At 38.2% G+C, this 16,390-nt stretch overlaps 1 protein-coding gene and 1 long non-coding RNA gene across 4 annotated transcripts in view; both read right to left on the bottom strand.

Moving 5' to 3' along the window:
• The window catches only part of LOC108022041 (uncharacterized), a 117,512-nt gene that overhangs the window by 56,068 nt on the left and 45,054 nt on the right, over positions 1-16,390 (bottom strand). The window lies entirely within an intron of this gene.
• On the bottom strand, positions 8,713-11,205 carry LOC108022034 (caspase-3). Its single transcript, XM_017090880.3, has 7 exons — positions 10,786-11,205; positions 10,439-10,583; positions 10,320-10,385; positions 9,806-9,901; positions 9,511-9,748; positions 9,035-9,449; positions 8,713-8,949 (listed from the first exon to the last, which is right to left on the bottom strand). Exons 2-7 carry the CDS (start codon positions 10,478-10,480, stop codon positions 8,871-8,873), a joined length of 936 nt encoding a protein of 311 aa, XP_016946369.2. The 5' UTR covers positions 10,481-10,583; positions 10,786-11,205; the 3' UTR covers positions 8,713-8,870.

Here is a 16,390-nt window from a genome sequence, read left to right as displayed (position 1 = left end):
AAACAGTGGGTATTGGAAAGTGCACGGCAATGAAAAATAGGGGAACGTCTTAATATAATACTATTTAAGCGAAAAAGGTAAAAAATAATGGTTTGCTCGTGCTAGAATTTGGATTATTTTTAAAAAAATATATATTACTATTAATTACTAGAAAACATTTTTTATGTTTTAAATTGGACAATATTATTTGTTCTTTTAAATATTAACATTTTCTTATCTTTCATCATAATATTACATACAGTATTAAAAAAGAATTTAAATTTATTAAAAATATTAAATTTAAAGATGTATAAATAAAATATTTTAACAAAAAATTAAATATTTGTGTTAGTTATTGGTAAATATATTATATGCTTAAAAAGAAATTATTTTGTTTATTTTTTAAAATAGTAAAATAAAATAGTAAATTAAATATTACTTTTAATTATTATCAAATAGATGTTATTTTTAAAATTAATATTAGTCATTTTATTTTTATTTAGATAAAGATTTATAAATAAATATTATAACAAAAATTAAACATTCTTATCAGTTATTGTTAAATAGATTACATTTATATCATTTTTTATACCAGATCATTTTGTTTATTTTTTAAATTGTAAAAAACTTTCAATGTTTCATTGCCATAGGAATGGCATAACAAGTTATTAAAAATTTGCAAAATAGGAATTATTTATTGAGACAAAAAAAATTATTTATGTACAAATAACTGGTGAAAAAGCGAAAAGGGGGGTCTAAGGCCAAATTAGCTGCACGAGTGCCAAGTGCGAAATGTGAAAATGTTAAATAGCCAACTCAGAGGGCCAGCGAAATGCGGCAAAGGACCTTCACTCCCCCCTTAGGAAAAGCCCCACCGCTCAGAGGAAATGCTGCGTTAAAAATTATGTTTGGCACCCCCACAGACCCCCGCTTAAGTAAACAACAACAGCAAGAAAAAGTACAGTGTATACATATATATTCATGGCATTTATAAAAGTCATTTGGAGTGGACCCAATTGGCGAAAGGGGATGGTGAGGTGCATGCAAAGTGCGGCCATTACGAACTTGGCACCCTACAAGCAGCAGGGCATCACGATGTCCTTGGGGGATCTTAAGCAGAAAATTATAAATCAGTTTTTATACTATTATTAATTTTAAAACATTTATTTGTCATCAAATTTAGTTTTAAATTTGCAATGAAAATATACCTCAATAGGCAATCTTGTAACCTTTTGATCCCTAAAAAATCCCTTTCAGTCTTATTTTTTTAATGAAACAAATATAATTATTTATCATATATTTATTAATACATAACTGCTTTCAATAGGCCCTTAACTCCGAGTGACAGAGTGCAAAGAGGTTAAATTGCTTTGACTTTCGCTTGCGCTTTTCGCCACTTTTTGGCATCCCCTTGCCGCCTTTCACCGCCTCTGCCATTTCTCCCTTTGGGCCATTTTGCTGCCAAGTGCAAGAGCAAAATGTTTATAATTAAACTTTAATGTGTATTTAATGAGCTTGGGGGCAGGGCCGTTGCCGGGGGCCTTGAAAAAATAATGCAAGCTGAAATGCGAATATGAATATGAAAATCGCACCGGGTTTTTGTCTCTGCTCGCAGCTCTCAAATTCCGGCTGCTATTTTCATTCATTTTGGGTGGCTTTCTTTCCATTTCTCCGGCCGACATGTTTACAAGGCCAACAAGTTGAACCCACCGACAGAAGATATAAAGATATGGCCTCGCAGACGGGGAGAAGGAGATGCAAAGGATAGCCCGGCCAAGTTTATCCCTTGATAATATAAATTTAATCGTTCGCCTAATTGTCTTCATGCGAAACCGACTAAATGGTGTTAAAACTTTAGCAAACAAATTGCAACTAGTTGCAAGGAGTCCCATGGCAAAGAGCCGAAAACCAGGACGACTTGAGAACAAATTTCTGGAGTCGCTTTGAGCCACTTCAAATTGCAAGTTGCTGCTGCCACTGATACTCGTACGTTTCCCAAAGTTTAGCTGCCCGAACTTTACCCACACAGGTACACTGCAAAAAGAGGGCGTAATAAATATATTTTAGGTCCAAAGTAAATTTACAAAAATATCCTATAACAAGCCAAAAAGCGGGAAACTATCTTTTTCAGGCGGCATATATTTCAAAGATTTTTTACCAATCTTAAAAGGAAAATATAAAATGTTCTTAAATATATAATATTTATTTTATGTAAGTATGGTACAAGTATTGCTTAATATTAAGCAATTTTATATCATTTTTAATTATATATTGTATAATGTATATTTATTTTATTTTATTACATTTATTTTCCCCCCGTGTATGCGTAAGTCTGTTTTAGTTGAGTCCTTGGCTTTGGGCCTGGTCACGGGCTTTAGGCCAACAACATGCCCTGCTCGCAAATGAAATTTCACTTAAAAATTTATGAAAAACCATTCTGACATGGGATGGCCGAGTGGAGTGCCAGACAATCTGCTCCAGAGTGAGGGAATCCTCTCCAGCAGATGGCTTTACATGCGTTAAAGTTCCTGGTGCCAGCTCAACTGGCTTATGGTACACAGGAGTCTTTGCTAGGCCCAGTTCAGATCAATAGCTTTAATTTGCCGAAAATAGTTTCAGAAAAGTGGTTTTAAAATATTTAAATATATGTATTTTTCTCAACTTATCGAATTGTAACCTACGTATGCGTATAATTCGATTAAGCTCAGTCTGTCTGTCAAGTTCTGCCAGTTAAATAAAATTGAATGCGTCGTTTTCGACAGCTCTCGAAACCATTTGCACTCGCTGTAAATGTGTAAAGTTTGATTATGGAAACTAGCTTGGGGGAGAAAGTATAGAAAAAGTATAGAAAAAGTATTGAAAAACTCAAAAATATATATAGCCAGCGAATATGGAGCAAGGCGATGGACCTGGCAAAAGTTTCTTTTGTAAAATACCATTTGTTTTATTGCTGGCACTGCTGAAAGTTTTGCAAATTGCATGCACACCAACAGAGGCGCATAAATACACATTTAGAAGTCGGCACAAGTGTATTTATATTTTTCGCCATACCATGTGTGTGGAGAGCGCAGATATGTCCCGAAGAAATCGTATAAATCAATAAAGTTATTCAATAAATGTGCGAAACGCCGGGTATTTTGACATTTATGGCGACAATCATTATGTGCAGCAGCGAAGCCAGCACCTCAGCTCGATGGGTCGTTAAACGCATAATCGATACTAATGAAGCTGCTGGATTTACTTGCTGCCAGCAATTATTGTGACTGCACCAGATACGGATACGGATGCCAGATCCCCGTGCCCATCCCCCGGCTGCGAGTGCTTCTGCATCCGTTTCATGGCATAATAAATTGCCTCCGTGCGTTTAAATGGCTTCATCAATAAGCAGGCGAAACATGGCTTAAATCCTCCTGGCATAAAGATTTTACTGCTCCTTATTCTCGCTTTTTTTCGGTCGAGATTTGTTTACGCCCGCAATGGGGGGAAAAGCGGGTGGAAAAGCCGCGTTAATGAGCGCAGGCCAACATTTTATGTAGCACACTTTTGAGCGCGACTAATGTAATTATCTGATTAGACTTCGGAATGGCGAGGGGCGTAGGATAATGATTCGCCATTTGAGAAGGGGGCCAGTAAGTAATGAAAGTAGAAGAAGGGTACTTAGCTCGCTTGAAAATCCTCGGAATAACTTGATTAAATTACAAAAAATAGCAGAAAGCTTAAATTACTTTTAACAAGCATCCAAAAGCATGCTATGAAAACTTCTCAATTGTGAATATACTATTGCATACTTTTAAACACCTTTTGGGACTAGAAAAAGACGAGGGAAGTAGGTAGAATCATTACTCCATTCAGAATGGGGGTTAAGTGCTATAAGTTATGAAAGTAGAGGAAGGATTTCACTGCTAAAGGCCCCTAAAGACATGCTGTGAAAAACTACTCAATTTTAAATATAAAATTGCATACTTTTAGGTACCCTTGCTAGAGATTTAAAAACACTTACGGGTATGCAATGGATTTTTAGCATGTTTAATAGGTAAAAACAATCTTTAAGCTTAAATCAACAAACGACCCAAGGCACCCTTTAAAAATGCGCAACTCTAATCCCAAATCCACCTCTCAAAGGAACCTTCTTCATAAGTATATTCCACAAGATGCAATGCATTCGCTCTCAAAATAACTGGAATTGCAATTCAATTGAGTGGAATAAACTTATGGATGCCGATTTTCTATTCGCCAGGAATTTATGACTGTCCGCGGCGGGAGCCAAGCCCCCGATCGCTGGGCCGGGCCAAGAGCCCGAATGAAAATGCCTTGGAAAACTGGAGATTGTGGACTTGTCCGAGAGACAAACGGCTCAATAAAGTCGCAATTGAATTGCTGACAATTGCAATTGCATTCCGATTGCGCTGGCGATTGCCGGTCGGCTTATCAGCTGCTCGCAATAAATGCGCGCGCGTCCAACAAAAGCCAACAATAATAACCCCAAGGTGGCAGCCGAGGGTTAAGAGGCAGGCGGCCCAGCGCCCGTATCGCAGGGCGTGGCCACAACGCCCAAGTGTCGCATAAAATAAACATTTTCCAAATTGACACTTGCGATTCAAAACCAAACACTCAATTGCAGCAATGCCAGCGACACCAACACTAATGCCAACAACTGCAAAAACGGTGACACTGAGCAAAAAAAGAAGTGATGTATTCAGGAAATACTAAAAATGTATGCCTAAACAGTAAAATTTACAACAATACAATCACATAATATTATATTTTAAGGTGTGTTTAAAAAAAACTAATTAATTTCAAGCAAATTTCTATGAATATGGTATTATAAATAATATCTAAAATATGAAATATAAAAATATGAATAAACATGGTATTAGAAATAATTTCAATGAGTAAAATATTTATACACACAAAAAAAGAACTGTTAAAGTTTTAAGTATCTAGACTGAAATAAAGTAATATAAAATGTTTATCTTTTTTTATAGTTTATGATTTATACTTTTTATCAGTTATTAAAGCTTATAACTAAATCAATTTAATGTAATATACAATTTAAAAATAATTCATAATAATAATTAACTAAACTCTGCTTAATATATTTTTTTAATATTTGCTAGGCTAGTATGTGTTATAACCAGTAACCAGTTTATTTCTAGTTGCAGTATTTTTCTCCCAGTGTATGTTGCCAGGATGACACCATCATCAAGTGCAACAACAGTAAAAACAGGAGGGGCTACGGCAACAACAAGCTCTGATGCCTGATGTTGTCGTTATCAACTAAAATTCCTTGCATCGACGCACAGGACGCACCAACACTGCGAAGCTCCAAGGGTGGTGGCGAAACATGGTGCCAAGGGGGGTTCAAGGAGCAGCTTCAGGGGGGGGGCAGAAAAAAGGCACTCCATTGGAGCCATAGAAAGTCACCGCCAACACCGCCGCAGTCAACGCCATGACCATTATCGGCAACCTCAGCCTCCGCTGCCATTTACCAACCAACTAACTTTTCGCCGCCCCCTGGCGCCCCCCCCAGGAGGCACCCATGTGCTTACCGCATCGTCATCGACATTTATAAACTGCACACACAAACAACACTGTCCAACTGTCCCGCACAGTTGGCCGTGGAAACTTTGCACTTGTTTGGACTGTTGCTTCGATGGCCCATGTCTGGGCTTACCCCGCTTCTCGGCCCCAATGGGTCTCTGGACAGGGGAACCAGTTCCCCCATCTATAATAATTGTTAATACGTCTCCTATCCCAGTAATGCCTTTTAAAGTCATAAAAAAAATATTAAAAGTATTTAATATTTCAGGAATTTTTATGAATGCGTTATGTATATCATATTTTTAAGGAAGAATAAATATCATTCGAAATCCTTAAAATAATAATAATAATTTTGAACAAATTTAATGGCTTTAATATAAGTAATATAATATCAATTCATAAACAAATATAAAATATATTTACCTTATACACATAACAAATAACACCAATAAGTATCTTTATAAATCCTTAAAATGCAATATGGTTTTATAATTTTAAAAAAATTTAATGGCTTTAATATAAGTAATACAAGATCAGTTAATAAATATAAAATACATTTATCTTTTGAAATAAAATCAAAAATCATATATTAACTTAACTATATTAAACATTAGTTAGCTCCAAAATCTGTATAACTCTTGCTCTGTTTGCGAACTAGTTCCTTTCGATAAATCGCTTGTGAAGCGAATCGTGCAAATCGAATAAAAGTTGAGATGGCATTTTTGTTGCTCTAACGACCGTTTCAATGCGACTGTAAGTGAAGACGATAATGCTGATGATGATGATGGGATGGGCTTGGGGATGGGTATGGCTACATGACCAGGCTGGGTTGGCCCCTCCTCCCGATAAGCGATAATGAAGCCATGCACATGCGGTCCCAACTCGAAGGCAGCAGGATGGGCAGATAGCAGGAGCTGCAGGATGAGCGGAGCGTTGCGGAGACACAGCCTTGGCCACAGTCACGGCCACAGGACCAATGTCCGCCACTTGCCGGACCACCGTGCCCCCCTCCACATCCTTGTTACTCCTTTTTTGCCGCTGTGTCAAACTGCAGAGAGAAAAATAATCATACTATTAGCAATGCTTAGCAATTTTCTGCCCTTTAAATTATCGCAATTATTTTTATTATTTAATTTGTAATAAAAATGTAAGCTAGTTTTTCTTAAATTAAAATTATTGTTAAAAAAAGGCCTTAAAATTAAATCAATGTTGTTGTTAGTAGTAAATAAAAAGTGTTGTAAAAGAAAAAATCTATAAGCTATGTTCCAATAATTTACAATCATTTTTTAAATATTTTTAAAACAGTTTTAAATATATTATTATACACAACTATGATAAGTAATATAATTATCATAAAATTGATATTTTAATAAATTATATTATATTTTTTAGGCCCAACTTACCATTAGTTTTTGCCAGTGTACTAACTGGCGTCCCTTTTTCGCGACACACACACATTTTCCCAGCTGCGGAGTGGCGAAATGGAGAGTGTAAAAAGAGAAATTCCTAAATGAACGATATAAATTGTTGGCAGCCACAAATAATGAAAACACTTTGCGGTCATTTAGCGCTATTCGAAGCCCTCACACAGATACTCACACACACACAGGGCCGCACACACAGGCTGTTGACAGTTATCCTGGCCAAGTCGAGGGGTGAGAACGAGATGGATGGACAGATAAATGTTGGGTGCCCTGCTCCTGCTCCTGCGCCTGCTCCTGCTCCTTTTCGTCCTGCCGAATCCTTCGTCCGTCTGGCGGTGACATTTTTTCAGCTTCGACCCCAGTTCAAAGTCTATTGCAATTTGAAAATGACATACGAAGTCCATTAAGCGCACAAATGTGCAGCGAATGCGGCACAACAATTGCTGGCAGGACCACATCCTCGTCCTGCGTCCATCGTCCCTTGCCTGCGTCCTGCAGCTGCATCGTTACCCAGCCCAAGCCCGGACATCGGAGGCATTGCTAAGCGGCAAAGGGAAGGTCTGGAATGGCCAGTTTGGGTACTGCAATCCAAATTATCTTAATCAACTCGAAGCCACAGTGGAGAGTCCTTAAAAGGGAGAGTTCATAATGCTGACAAAAAAACGGTTATCCTAGAAAATCCTGAAGCACTCAGAAGAAGTGAAGGATGTGCAATAATGATCTTAAAACAAGAGTGAACGCTGTAGTGGACGGCCTCGACGGGAGTGCGAGGGAGACGGAGATATGCATGCAAATCGGCTGCTTACGAGACATCACTCTTTATTTCCTTATAACTTTTTAATTAACTATCCGATTTCAACCATTTTTCGTTTATGAATTTAAAAAATAAGAAAGTATAATATTCTCCTTCAGTGTTGGCAACCACTGTTCCCCCACATAAGAACACACACACACTTATGTACACCCCGACCGAAATTCGGCTCACAGAAAAGACAAAGGACTAAGCATCCAGGACGAAGGACGCATCGATATCCACGTCTACGCCTGATACGTTTGTTCCATTGATAATGAACATTGACAACTTTGAATGCAGACAATTGAATCTTAATTTTCCACCGCCCGCCTCCCTTTAAGGACGGTGGAGGCGATGGCATCCGAAGGACATGCAGACGTCGAATCCATTACGACATCATCCCATGACTCAATGTTTGAACACAATAAACATTTATTTATGATGCAGCAGAAATTTTTACTCCGTTTTTCCTCCATCGTCTGTCTGATCCTTTTGTGCGAAAATTCCTTTCGAGCGTATTTAATTATTATTTGGTTTCGCCTGGCGAAAGGATTAGTCATTGTAGCCAAGGGAAATTACCTAAGTGCTAAGTTAATATTTTGGTTTATAAAATTGTAACAAGAAAAAGAGTTGATGGCATATGTATAAAATAATATAAGAGTCCACTTGGGTTCTATAAAATACTATTGTCATCTTTCAAATAAAAATAACTTGTTGTCGTTGAGGTTATCACTAAGTACTGACTCACCTTGTGCCTGGACCTTATCTATCCGCTGACCTAATCCACGAATCAAATGTGCACAATGGGCATTTATTTATGAACTGGCTGCTGTCCACAGCTCGGGGAACTCCCTCATCCCAGCAATTGGGCAGTCCACAAAGCAGTTCATACTGTGTTTTATTACCTGACTGCTGCAGTTGCAGTGGCAAATGCAGTTCCTAGGCCGAGGAGCCAGCCAAATAATAATAAAGCCCTTGGATAAACAAAGCCAGGCAAGCCCAAGTCATTTATTTGGTTCACTGGAAGCTTCGTTTGCAGAATGGTTGAGTGCAATTTTGGAGTATATTATTGTGAAGTATCAAACAGGTTCTTCTTTATGTTAATTTCGTTTATAAATCCGTTTCCCAATTATTTAGGGTGCGTTATTCACGTAGTCTCCAAAACAGAAGGGCTTCCAAGGTGAGAATAATAATGATGGCACTTGCTTGTACCTGTAGGGGTAGTTACGAAATTGAAATTTTAAACTAAATTATTTAGTAAAATTCTTAAGAAAGTGATGTAAAAACAAGAACTTACCCCGCTTTTTCAGACTCTACCTCGACCTTCGCGTTTACTTCCTCCATAATGACCTTGAAATCCTTTGTAAGGGCATGCTGATTCATTTCCTGGCAGAAGGTTTGTATGTAAATCGTTCCATCCTTTGGACTGCGAAAGCTCTGGGTGCCCTCGGTGGTGCTGTAGCACTTCATGTAGTACGAGCTATCCGGTCCGAATTTCGTAGAATCCGCCTGAACCTTGGAGTCCTTGCACGCCTGGACTATCAGGATTTTCGGTTTGCCCCTCAGGCTCTCATTGTGGCGAAGTGGGAACAGGACGTCATCATCCAAGTCGTACGGGAGAACGTCGCACGATGTGATCTTCTCCTTTCGCCAGCCATGGCTCAGGATAACGATGACCAGACCAGACAGTTGGTTGAAATTTTTCAAAGCCACTGTAAGGTGGATAACATTATGAGCATGGTAAGGGCCATAATGGTCAAGGTGGCTACCCACATTTCTTAACCTTCTCTCTAACTGTTTCCAGTTTCGGGTTGAAAACTTCTTCGATCTCACATTTGAGCCTGTTAAACGTTTCGAACAGAGTCTCGACGTCCTTTGAGCTTCCTTCGCGTCTCAAGAGAGGCTTGTTCTCGAATTCCAAGTGATGTAAAATGACCACCAATGGTGGCTTCAAATCCTTCGCCGGTTCCAAGGAAGCTGCAGTACTCAAGACTATCTCTCCTTGAGCATCCTTTTCAATGAGCTCACATGTTACATGACATACGTAAATAGGTTTGCATATACTTACGATCTGAAAGACCATACTAGCGGCCTGAAACGGCTTGGATACCTCCTCATCGGCAGCTGCGGTATCAGCCTCTTTTTCCTCCATCATTGAACTGTCCTAGAGTAAACCGAACCAGGCAGGTCATTCAACGTAAATCACTTATTGTGTACTCGAAGTATTCCCCCAAGCTGATAAGCTTTGCAGAAACGAAAGTCCCCTTGACGGTTTAAGTAAAGAACCTTATCAGTAGATTAAACGTTTTAACTTAAAATGGGGAAGAACACTGCCCTTGAGTTACATGTTCATATACCCTTAACCCAGCTAAGGGGAGTGCAAGCGAGATGGAGATATGCATGCAGAAAAGCGCACTTACTGATTTCATTTGCCTATAACTTTTAAGTAAGTGGTCCAAATTCAACGATTTGAAAAAAAATCAAAAAAATGTTTGTGCTAGACTGATTTCTCATCTAGAATATATGTTTATACCTTATACCTGTTACACACTTTCTGCATGATGGGTTTAACCGTTTCTTACCCATGTAAAGGTCATTGAAACAGGCTGAAATCTTTCAGTGGAGTCGCCATCCTCTGACTCTTTAGCCTGTTGAGTTTTAAAATATTATTATTTCAATTCGCTTGTTTGCTTTTAGTTACCTCTTCATTTCTAGGCGACTTGTCAGGCCTGTCCGACTGCATTGCGAAGACTAACTTTTGTGTACCCTGCTTTTCGTCTTATCGAAAAACCTATGAGCTTTTTGAGCGCTGATAGAGAGCTTCAATGAGACATTACTCATTGTTACTATAAATTTGATAAGATAAGGCAAATAAGTTGTTTTGCGAAAAAAAATTAGTTAAACAGATTTGATACGAGGGTATGACTTTTGCAGACATACCAGATATAGCTTAACCTTTTTCAGTTTTATATACAAATCAAATTTGTAAAAAAGGTGTTACTTTGTTTCAAATTTAATTGATATCGTGCCACTTTTATTACTACTTACTGCTGTTGATGGTATGGGTTCAACACCTTATCATGGGAAGGAAAAGGAAGAAGGTGCCGCCCGACGGCGCCTGTCGCTGTCAGCTTTATGAACTAATTGAGGCACAAATGGCCACCGACTTGGCTCCGGATTCTGCTCATGGTGTCGCACATTTCACAAACAGCAGGCAGGCACGCCCCTTCCCTTTCCGCCCCTTTTGGCCTCCCTTAAGGGTTGACAAATAGGCGTATGAGCAATGCCTCTGCTATGGCATCGGCTCGCATTCATTATGCATTACAGCCCAGTCGTAAGTCGGGGAACGCATTTCCAAAAACGTAGTTCTGGATAGTATATTTTTTACGCCAAACAGCACGCAAATTTATACATTTTATTTATTTTTTTTTTAATTTTATTTTTATCTTTATTCATAATAAACAAATCTTAGAACCGATCTTCTCGGATGCAAGAGCGAACTGCCTGGCCAAGTGCCCATTATCTGATAAGGAAACCTCGGTTTAAGAGAATCGAGGAACTCATAAGAGTTGGATAAGGTTTGATCTTTCTTTCTCTTACGAGAGCGATGCTTGGTGCGGTGAAATAAAAATAATGCATTCCTAGGGAATGCTTACAGATATTTGATTTTTGCATGCTTCTAGATGCATTCCTAAGTACATGTTACGGGTGCAATAAAAAAGAATGCACCCAGAACGTGTTTAGTTTTAGTACTTCCAGGTGCATTCCAGATATGTGCTTCCAGAAGCATTCTTTGTCCCGCAGGAACGAGTAAAAGGAATAGATGCCATTTCTTAATAAAAGAACGTGTACTGGAATGCTCTCATTTACGACTGGGAAGCTGCTTAACCGCCTGCTTAACCGCCTCGCCGGATCTTCAGCCAGTTTTCCATTAAATTACACCGAATCTGGCTGCTCTGACACGGCCAGAAGTAATCCTCCAGCCCCTGGCATTCCATTCCCCCGAAGAATCTTAATGGCAAATGGAAATTCGGCGAAAAGAAAATGCTCCCATTATATGGTTTTTTTTTCTTCTTATCCTTTCTGTTTCCCAGGATGTGAGGGGCTAAAGATTGCGAAACCTCATAATTGGCTTAACCGCAGGAAAAAGGAGGAATCCCGTGGAGTAGCAGTGTTAAAGTGGTAAATATGTCAGCGGCAGTAGAGACATAAATTCTCGTTAAGTAGACGCGCACACGCAATCGCTGCCAGAAAGTAGAAGAATCACTTCGAGTAGAATTCAAGTCGGGAGTTCATCGGAAAGATGGAGATGTGTTCCAAGGGAGTGGGTTGGGATGCGCCGGGAGAAAATGCTTGAGTTGAAAATGTACATATTAGTACTACTATTAGTTAATATTTAATATAATATATAATATTAACAGTATAAAAAAACGTACACATATAATTTTTATGATAAATATTATTTTGTACCTACCTACTGTTCCAAAAAAAATATTTTAAGCATATTTTTAAATTTATTTGAAAAGTCAATTCATTATTTCATCGAAAATTAAAAATAGAATTCATTTATAATAATAATATTTATCAAGTATTTTTACTACTTTTACTTATTTCTTCATAATTTATAAAACAATATAGTTACATATAACTTGACCTAAATTTATTTACAATATTATAATAATATTTATAAATACTATAATACTATAAATAATACCTAAAATTATAATACAAAAAAAACAATAATTCATTTAAAATTTCAATTTAAAATTTTATTAAAAATTTAAAATCGAATTTTATTTATAGGATTTAAGCAAATTGAATGACATAAATAGCAATTTGCATATTAATAAACTAAAATATACTTTATTACATACAATTGTTTGCCGTGCAGTAGGCAATAATCGGCTGGTCTTATCTTGCTGCGCTTGAATGATGATGATGTGCCACGCCCACGTCTTCCGCCCCCTGCACACACACACACACACACACGCACACGGAGAAGGCCTTAATTACAACGTGCCAAGAGTTAAGCCGAATATTTTTTGGTTTTTGGGGGCAGGAGAAGACGAATGGATTGCTGTGGTGTGGCCGGCAAAAAAAGGGGTGGCAGGTGGCCATAGGGCGTCGAGGGGGCTGGGAAGGCGGGAAGAATAGGGGGCGTGGTCCTGAAGGGGCCCAGAAATTTTCGGGAGAACACGTGCGCACATGTGCAACTTCCGTTAAAAATCTATTGCTAACTTTCAACAATTCACAGACACAAACGTGGCCAGAAAAACACCCACACACACATGCTCGAAAGGTGCGCGCTTTGGCTGTTTGTGTAAGTGAGTTAGAGTTTCCTGCAGCTGTCGTGGCAACTTCCGGTTCCTCTTCTTCTTCTTCCAGAGCTGCTTTCGCAACAACGTTTACGTCGACGCCAAAGTCCATGTCTCAGGAGCTCCCTCCCACCCAGGTCCTGGCTTCTATCTCCTGCATGACGGCTAAAACACTTATTTGGCTTAAGGCTAAAAACTCAAAGCCAAAAATAGCAGCAACAACAAGAGGTAGCAGCCAGAGGAAAAAGTCTGGCGGTGAAAAACTTGCAATAGTAAGAGCCAAGAGCTTAATACACTACATTAGATCGGGGGAAATTTTATGGCATAGCCTTAAAGGCTCAGAAATGAAAATTTTCATATGCCCAAGATAAAAAATTCACAAAAATCCTTTTTTGAAGATTAAAAAAATGGGAAAAATTGGGAAAAACGTTATTTTTTTTATTTAATTAACATCTTTATTTAATATAATCCAGGAACAGATCTAATTAAAGCCTTTAACCTAAATGTTTTCTTAAGTAAATAATCTCTTAATTATAAATTATAATTAGTTTTCAACTTGGTATATAGGAGTAGCTCAAATTACGACTAGTTTCAAGTAAATAATATATTCATATTAGTCTCTTAGGAGCAGCCCAAAATGTCTTCTTTTGAGCCTGCGAATTGGGATAGCCCCCTGTAATCTCCGGGCTAGACGATTACGGTGGGCAGTTAGACGGTCGTTGTACCTGCTTGAGAAGAACGATATTTGGTCTTCAACAAGACTCAGGTTTAGGTCATTGTGAAGCGTTTGGCCGCTAACGAACCACTCACAGCCAGTGATTTGTCTTAATGTTTTGTTCTGGACGGTTTGGAAACGTTTTCGGTGGGACGCAGCCGCCACTCCCCAAATTTGGATTCCATATCTCCAAGTTGGTGCGATGATTTGTTGATAAATGTGCCGCTTGCATCTTAGAGATAGTTTGCTTTTCTTGTTTAGCATCCAGAATAATTGGTTCCGCTTTAGGTTGCACATTTTGACGACTCTGGCAATATGTTCTCGGAAGGTTAGGCGTTTGTCCAGTGTGAGGCCTAGGTATTTCGCCTTAGTCGCTTGCTCTATGTCCACATTATTAATGTGGACCACCGGAGTTGTTTTTCGGCGTAACGTAAAGCAAACGTTTACGCATTTGCTTTCGTTGATTTTGATATTGTTCGCCGTGGCCCATTTCTCGAATTCGTTGAGGTAGGTTTGCAGCGTTTGTGAAGACTCGGTCTCACTGTTCGAGGAGCTGAGAAAGCAGACGTCGTCAGCGAAGCTGGCCAGCAGCATTTTGCTGTTGTCGGGAAAAACGTTATAAATTAGAAAATGTTGAGTACGAAAATAAAGTTTTATTTATTATTATACTGTCCTGCTTCATATATAGAAGTGGAGCTTTAAGGATATATTTTAACAATGTATAAAAAAAAATATTTCTTGGCTCATAAATAAAGTAGTTTAATTTTACATAAACAGAAGCTTAGGCAGACTTACAAGGGAATTAGAAATCGATGTTTTAATGCAAAAGAGCTTCGTTTTATTTTTCATAGCACACTTTTCGACACCTTTTTGAGTAATTTTCTTGGCTCATACAGTTTACTTTACTTTTTTTTTAGAAAGAAAACCCCAAATGTCTTTAGAAATTCAGAATCGTTTACAAGGAACATAAAAATCGATGTATAAATGCTAAAGGACTATTTTTTATTTTTTATAGCATACTTTTCAACACCTTCTTAGGGAATTTCAAATCTCCATAGCTTTTTCAAATTTTATCATCCGCCAGCCGTAGACATTTAAAAATTGATACAATACCATAACTATAAACAAACTAACGAATCCCTTTGCCAGTGCCACATTCTTTTTGTTAAACATGCATCTGTAATCAAGAGACGTAGATAGGGCGGATGGGTAAAGTACGTAGTACGCATGCTGCGCCCGGTGTGTGCTTAAAAAATTGCACAAAGTTTAAGCTTTGTCTGCACGTGTGCATGGGCGGCGAAGGGGGTCGAGTCAGTCGTGGAACTGTTGCCGAAGTCACGTAATTCAAATAACTAAAGTTGGCGTAAATATGCCGAGCATACAACACACCCACTCGAATGGAGTTGAGTTACTGGCAAAAGACAATTGCTCACGCACTTACTTGTTGTTGGCTCGGCTTAAAGTTCATTAATTTCTCTCACTCCGGCTGTAATTTGTTTTAAGCAAACAACTGACGAGAATGCTGCAGGCTCTCAAAAGGGTTAAATTCGCATCAAGCACTCTCGGTTTGTTCATACAAGCCAGAAATGATGCAACGCATATCGGTTGCAGCAACAATATTATTTTTGCGGTGCCACTTAAATTGAAAGGGATTTGAAATCACCCACAAAGCTAACTAAAAGTATGCAAAGTACGATATTCCTTTTTCACTGCATACTTTTCGGCACCCTTATGGCTCATTGTATATTTAATTTGACTTTAATTTAGTTACAAAAAATCAAAAGGAAAAAAAACAATAGCAGAGAATTTTATATCTATATTTCCCCTTCTTCAAATTGTAAATACAGAAACTATTGAATTTTAATTTGAAGTGATAAGAGTTAATAATACACCATCTTAAATTAGCTTTAAAATGCCCTGGCCCAATCTAGAGCCTGGAAAAAATGAGGATGAGCTGCTAATTACTCGCTAAGCTGCTCCTTTGACCAACTGGAGAAAAGGAGAACAAACACTTCAGCAAGGCAGTTTGGCCAGCACTTGGCTTAAGTCCTCCTCTCGAGGTCCTGCCTTATGAGCCATGTCAGGATCCTGTGGCTCTGGACGTCTGTTGCGTAATTAGTTACCAGATTTGTCTGTGCAATTCGCTCGGCTACTTTATATGTTAATGAGTTTTTGCCGGCCCCACTTGGCCAAGTCCGCTCTTCTTTTGACACAAATTTCCTTTGTCTTGGCCATGAGTGGAGTCTGTGGTTTGGGACAATTGAATTGGAAAACAGCTTTCGCGGCTTACATAATGCGTGCACTGAAAAAAATGCCTTAGCAAAGCCTTTCGAAATAGCCAAATGCAAGTTAAACGCCTTTTTTGCTGTCTAATAGTATGCAACAATATATTTTAAGATGAGAAATACAATGCATACAATGCACTGCATACTTTTAGACACCCAAAATTACAATTTAAATAAACACTTGTAATTTAGGTGGCAATATTAATTGTCAAGCAGCTAATTCTTTTTTAAATTATAATTTTTAAAAATGTATATTTTAAATTATATATTTATAAAATAATATTTAGAACCTTATGTTTTACCTTTACTCCCTTTAAAAACATTCTCCAATATTTTCC

The sequence above is a fragment of the Drosophila biarmipes genome, chromosome X (genome assembly GCF_025231255.1).
Source record: "Drosophila biarmipes strain raj3 chromosome X, RU_DBia_V1.1, whole genome shotgun sequence".
Lineage (NCBI taxonomy): Eukaryota > Metazoa > Arthropoda > Insecta > Diptera > Drosophilidae > Drosophila > Drosophila biarmipes.
Note: the sequence above shows the minus strand (reverse complement) of the source record. Positions and strands in the feature narration are given on the sequence as shown.

What these genes read in the sequence shown, in the direction of transcription:
- LOC108022034 (XM_017090880.3), bottom strand. Translation starts at nt 10,480, where the DNA reads ATGCAGTCGGACAGGCCTGACAAGTCGCCTAGAAATGAAGAG. An exon ending in AGTCGCCTAGAAATGAAGAG is followed by an intron (nt 10,386 to 10,438) that starts GTAACTAAAAGC and finishes AAAACTCAACAG; the next exon opens with GCTAAAGAGTCAGAGGATGG. An exon ending in CTAGTATGGTCTTTCAGATC is followed by an intron (nt 9,749 to 9,805) that starts GTAAGTATATGC and finishes CTCATTGAAAAG; the next exon opens with GATGCTCAAGGAGAGATAGT.